This window comes from Trichechus manatus, unplaced genomic scaffold, assembly GCF_000243295.1.
Source record: "Trichechus manatus latirostris isolate Lorelei unplaced genomic scaffold, TriManLat1.0 scaffold00065, whole genome shotgun sequence".
In the NCBI taxonomy this organism is placed as follows: Eukaryota; Metazoa; Chordata; class Mammalia; order Sirenia; family Trichechidae; genus Trichechus; species Trichechus manatus.
The window spans coordinates 736,551-742,961 of NW_004444001.1; the positions used below are offsets into that span (position 1 = coordinate 736,551).

The 6,411-nt window shown below is 51.8% G+C and overlaps 1 protein-coding gene across 1 annotated transcript in view; it reads left to right on the plus strand.

Annotated features, from left to right (window-relative positions):
* The first annotated feature begins 3,195 nt into the window (after positions 1-3,195).
* The window catches only part of MAPK13 (mitogen-activated protein kinase 13), a 9,504-nt gene continuing 6,288 nt past the window's right edge, over positions 3,196-6,411 (plus strand). Inside the window, exons 1-3 of the mRNA XM_004379402.2 lie at positions 3,196-3,391; positions 4,089-4,218; positions 5,466-5,524. Of these exons, the coding sequence (XP_004379459.1) occupies positions 3,273-3,391; positions 4,089-4,218; positions 5,466-5,524 (308 nt within the window). The 5' untranslated portion in view covers positions 3,196-3,272. The remainder of the gene's footprint in view (positions 3,392-4,088; positions 4,219-5,465; positions 5,525-6,411) is intronic.

Genomic DNA, 6,411 nt, shown 5'->3' on the forward strand with positions numbered 1-6,411 from the left:
GTAGGTGGACTGTGGGAGCGGGGCATCCAGGAAGTCCTCATGATTCCCCGGACTGGATCCTCTAAAGTGCTTCCCTCTGAGGCCATCCAGCTGCTGAGTAAACACAGGCCGAACCAGGGGAGGGGCCCTCATCAGGCCCAAGGTGGGGGTCAGTGTCAGCAGATCTGAGGCCTGAGTCACTTCCCAGCCCTTGCTCAAGAGGCATCCAGAGCCACAGCCAGAGTGGCAGGTGTGTATCTCACAGGATTGCACCAACCTGGGCAACAGTCATGCTCCTGGTAGTCCTCACTCTCCTGGGATCTCTTCTGCCATGCTCTGCTTCTGTTCTCAAGACACAACCGAGGGGATGCAGCCACACTTTCTTTATCCCCCATCCCAGTGTCTGGCCCAAATCCCAGCCCCTTCCCTACCCTGGAGAGCTGGATCCCCAGCCCAGAAAGAGCCTGAGTCCCCAGACACTTCTCCTTTGCCCGTGACCCAGCTCTATGCTCTGGCTTCCGGGAACTTGCTGTGGAAAATAATAATAATAATAATAACAGACATCTTACTTTGATTTCAAGGGGTTTTTCTTACCCATGAGCCCAAAGTTAACAGTAAAAGCCTGACCCCGAAAAACTGTAGAACTATTTAATTGGGTTTTTCCAGCTTAAAGGAGTGTTAATAATAAGGACAGTGATAAAATCTTTGCAAACCTCTTTGTAACAATGACCTTTGCTTACCATAGGTAGCTAAGAGTTTACCTAGTGCAAAATAAATAAATAAATAAATAACTTTAGGTAATTTCCTTTCCTTCCTGAGAAATGAGGTAACTTTTATCATTTGAAAACCTCTGGACTACACCTAAAAATTCGTGGAAATGATGCCCCCCATCCCCAAGGCCAGAGATCACCTAGTAACCTGATGTCAGCGGATCTCAGTAGAGGAGACAAGGTTCAATCAATCACGTTAAGATTAGCCCATGGTTGCTTTTCTGTTCTTCTCCTTCCTCTTTATGAACTTCATTGTAACTAGTCTACATTGAGTCATTTGTTTTTTTAGAATCAGAGTGGTCTCCCTATATGCACATACTGTCACTGCTCGAGATAAACCCTATATTTTAATTTCTTTTTACTTTAGTTTTTTTTTTTTTAACACTGCCCAGCCACAGAATCAAGTTACCTTCCACTGGCACCATCAACCTTAAATGTCTGAAATCCTGCAATGCTCCCGGCTCACAATCCTTTCTCCTCCCAAAGGGTCCCAGGGCTGGAATAGGGGGGTGGGGCTGGGAAGAAGGCAGGGAACGTGTCAGATACCCCAGAGCGGGATGGACTGGGAGAGACATGGTTTGACGTATAGATGCGTCTTTATGATGCTGGTGAGGCAGATTATTTGAAACACAGGCCATTTCCTTAAAGGAACAATACCTCTTCTTTCAACCTGCAGACACTGCATACCCTCATGGTCAAGAGCATGGACTCTAGAACCAGGCTGTACTAGCTTCTTCACCTAGCTCTGCCCCTTACCAGCTGTGTGACCTTGAGCAAGGTACTTAACCTCTCTGTACCTCAGGTTGCTCATCTCTAAATGAGGATAATAACAGTACTGATTCACAGGCCTCTTACCATGATTAAGTGAGCTGTGTATGTAAAACACTTAGAGTAATGACTGGCACATGACAAACATAGGTGTTTATTAAATAAATATTTTTTTTCATTTCTAAAGGGCTGACTCCTCCATTCATTCTCTATGCATTTATTGATCCTACTGTGTGCCAGAGATGACTAAGACCAATTTCCTGCCTACAGTGCCTGTTGGCCATTTCTGTGGGATCCCTCACCCCGGAATGATTTTCCAGGTGGTGGCTGGGCAAGGAAGGCCAGGCTGGTCTTCATGGGATGGGCTGTGGGGCCGGGTTTGGGGCCTGCAGATTCCCTAGTGCAGATCTCCAGCTTGCCAAAGGCCATGAGCAAGTTCCTTTCCTTCTTCAAGACCCCCTCTCTCCCTTTGACAAAGTGAAGCAAGTGGTCCCCACTCCTTCCTCACCCTCATCGCCAGGCCATCATGGGTCAGACAAGTTGGGGCAAGGAAGGTGTCCCAGGTACGGGCATGCAGAGCCCTCCCCTTTGTTCCTCAGGGGCCTCTGTGATTTAATCTGAGCACAGAAATCACATTCTTCAGGCTGCACAAACCACCAGACATAGGTGGCAGAAAGCCCTGGTTTGTAATTGCCCACCTGGGCCAGCAAAAACTATGCTCAGTACTGGAAATTTGAACCCCGATTGGATACTTGATATTATGGATTTACTGTTATTAATTTTAGGTGTAAAATGATACTGTGGTTTTGTTTTTAAAACAATCCTTATCTTTTAGGGATACAAAAAATATTTATGGATTGAGAAACTATTTGTTCTGTAAGCCTTCACCTGAAGTACAATAAAAAAAAAAAGGAAAAAAAAATTTATGGATGAAATATGATACCTGGGCTTTGTTTGAAAATAGTGGAGATGGAAGAAGGGCAAGTAGATAAAACTGTCCATGAGCTGATGTCAGTGTTAAAGCTGAGAGATTGGGGTCATGAGGTTCATTAAAGCCTCCATACTCAAAGTGTGGCCCAGAGGTCCTCTGAGCTTGGGAGCTGGTTAGAGACGCAGACTTGTAGCCCCACCCCAGACCTACTGAATCAGAATCTGTATTTTAATAAAATTCCCAGGGGACTCGTGTGCACATTCAAGCGTGAGAATCACCGGGCTATTCTGTCTACTTTTGTGTATGTTTGAAATTTTCCATAATAAAAAGTTTTTGTTTTCTTCCGAAATTGTCTTCAAAATTCCCAGGGAGCTGTTCACCGGGCTGTAAGGGAACTAGGAAGGCCGCCTGTTCCCAACCCTCAGCCCCATGCAGGAGCCTCTGTGGTCCACAAATCCCCGCCCTTCACGCGGCCAGGAAGCTTCCTGTTCCTGCCGGACAGCGAGTCTGCTCAGGTGGCTCACACCTGCTGTTTCGGGATTCGTCTGTCCTCGGGGCCATACACTGTCAGAGCTGGACGGAAACATGGCCCTCCCCAGCGCAGGTTTGTACCGGCAGGCCCAGAGGTGCCGACGCCCTGCGCACCTAGGCGCGCCGGCAGGTGGGACTCGTCGCGGGCCCAGTGTCCCCGCCCCCGCGGGGGGAGGAGCGGGCGGCGCGGGGCGGGCTCGGCGCGGGACTGCGGGTGGGGACCCGGGCTCTGAGAGCCCGGCGCGCCGCGAACGCAGCCTTCGCGCTGGCTCTTCCGAGATTGGGTGCGCGGGATGAGCCTCACCCGGAGAAAGGGCTTCTACAAGCAGGACGTCAACAGGACCGCCTGGGAGCTGCCCAAGACCTACGTGTCCCCGACGCACATAGGCACCGGGGCCTATGGAGCCGTGTGGTGAGACCCCCGGGCCTGCGCGGCCGCTGGGAGGCGCAGGGGGGGCCTTAGGCCGTCGGGGCAAACTGAGAGCGGGCGCCCAAGCACTGGGACGCGGGGGAGCCTCCGCACAAGCTGGGTCCTGGGCCGCTGCACCCTGTGCCCTTTCGGGCCAGCCTTGGGTGTCCACCTCTGCTGGCCGCTCGGGGCTGCACGCCCACAACCTTAACTAAGGACCCTCAGGGCCCAGCACCCTGTGGGCTTTGAAGGCCCTCCCAGGGACTTTTCCTGCAGGAGGAGGGAGGCTGGACCGCAGAGTGGAGGATGAGGGAGAAGCCCCAGGCTGTGGCACAGGTGACATAGCGCCATCTCGCTTTTCTCACTGGGTGGCTGTGTTGGTCTCTGGGCAAATTAGAGTTAGCTACACTGAGGCCCAAAGAGGAGGAAGTGACTTGCCCAGTTGCAGAGAGAGTGAGGTTCCTGCCCTGCACCTGCCCTTGTCCACCCTAACACATCTGACTGTGGTGTAGCGCACCTCATTGTGCTTCCCTCTGCTCCCCCACATTCCAGGTGGTTGGCAGCATCTCCTTCCCCACCTAGCCCACCAGAGGGATGACGGGGTTGGGAGGGAGGAAATTCCGGGCTCCCAGAGCCACCTGGGGGGTACTACGTGGATCTGGAATGGGTGCTGCCGGCTGACCTGCCTGTGCCCCTACAGCTCTGCCATCGACAAGCGGTCAGGGGAGAAGGTAGCCATCAAGAAGCTGAGTCGGCCCTTCCAGTCCGAGCTCCTCGCCAGGCGGGCATATCGGGAGCTGCTGCTGCTGAAACACATGCAACATGAGAATGTAGGCTGGGCCTGCGGGGTGCTTCCGGGACGCCCCCTGGGTGTGTGATGGAGACAGCCCGAGGGGGCACAGAGAGCTCCTCCCTGCTCCACCGACCCCTGCTAGTAACTTTCTTTTCCTCACCTCGTTATGACAATGGGAACATCAGAACCTGCCCTGCTCACTTCCCAGAAAGGGTGTGAAGAGCAGTTGTGGCAATGGGGCAGAATGAGCTTTGCACGGTGCAAATGTATTGTCTCTCTGTTATGAGGAAACAGGCACCGAGGAACTTTGTGATTTGTTCTAGGCCGAAGAGCTGGTGGCCAGCTGGGACGGCACTCCTGGCTCCTGTTGCTTCCACATATGACCCAGATAATAATGATAAAAATCAAACCCATTGCCGTCAAGTCGATTTCGACTCATGGCCACCCTATGGGACAGAGTAGAACTGCCCTGTAAAGTTTCCAAGGAGCAGCTGGTGGATTCGAACTGCCGACCTCTTGGTTAGCTGCTGAACTCTTAACCACTGTACCACCAGCGCTCCAAGATAAGTAATATTCCCCCATTTTACAGATGGGGAAACTGGTGCACAGAAAGGCTCACAGGTTATATGGCTAATTACTTGATTTGATCCTTGGCATCCTGACTCCAGGCCTGAGTGCATAACCATTACACTGTCCCGTCTGACAGAAATGGCTAGGAAAACCGGTGACCCAGCACTGGACCTAGCAAGCAACTTCTGCTCCAGGACACCTAGATTGGAGGGCAAACAGTTAAAATCATGATTTTAAAACACTGTGCACATTTTTAGCCTCCTCCCTCTTCAGTAAACCCCTCCCCTTTGGCCTCCAGCCAGGGGTGATCTTGCCCTGGTTCCAGACCAGCCCTGTCGCAGCCAAGGATGGAAGTGGCTGGAGACCAAAGGTCAAGGGCAGAGAGGCTGCTGGCTGGAAAACTCCTTCCCCACCCCTCCTTTACACCCTTTGCCACTTGTGGGTCCCTGCTTGAGTTGAGAGAATTTTTGCTTCTTGTCCTGAACATTAGACTTGGGAGCAATGAACGTAGGAATGTCCCCCTCCCCTTCTCCCCAGCCCAACTCTTCATCACTGTTTGTTGCAAGTTCCCTCCCAAGAAGGCTGGGAACTTACCTCCTGCTAGAGGTGGTGTATTAGGAAAGGGTGGGTGGTCCTGTGTATGGCTGGGGCCCTAGGGTAGGGGTACGGAGAGGGCATCGGCTGTCCAGCTCTCACTGGTGACCTTTTCCCCAGGTCATTGGGCTCCTGGATGTCTTCACCCCAGCCTCCTCCCTGCGCAACTTGCATGACTTGTGAGTCGACTGCACTGGGCTCTGGGGCATTTGCCAGTCTCCCTTGCCACTCAGGAGCCAGTTGGGGGAGGATCCATGAGGCAGAGGGAGGGGTGCTTCTTGCCCTGTGCCTCTGGGCTATCAAGGTATGATTCGCTCTGTAAAGAATCTTTCAGCCAAGGGAGGAGAGGAAGGCAGGCAGGAAGAGATAGGAAGGGCTTTGCGGGGTACTTACTTGGCCCTGAGCTGTCTGCAAAGCTGCCCCCCAACACACACCTACACCTACACCTGCCAGACCTCACATTCATGGGGGGCCCAGGTGCAGGTCTGGACCTTGGGGCTCCTTCTAGTATAAAGCGAGGATTGGGAAGCCATGGCCGCCTCTGACCAATGGGGTTTTTTGACAGACTTACCCAGAACCAGAAAATTTAGTTACCAAATTCATGACTTCACTAATGCAGTGCCTGGTCTAATATTTGGGAACCTTTAGGAAGGCAGATATATATATTTTTTTAATCCTATTTCAATGTAGCTGAAGGCCTCTTTGTTAGCATGCTTTTGTTTTAAATTTAATGCAATACTTTTGAATTGAGTTCCATCCTGTAATGCCAGTTGCTGGGCTTAGCACTGGGCATTCAAGGTGGACCAGAGCCAAGCACTAGCCCCTGCTCAAGGCACCGTGTGTTGAGTAGGGTGAGGGTAGAGCGGGCAGTCTGTAAATAAACAGTGACAATAGTGTGGTCTGTGCTCTAGGTATGAGCAGAGTTCTGGGGACTATGTGCTGCCTCAGGGGACATTACAGAGGAGGTGACATTTGAACTTAGTCCTGAAGGATGATGTCTTAGTCATCTAGTGCTGCTCTAACAGAAATACCACAAGTGGATGGCTTTAACAAAGGGAAGTTTATT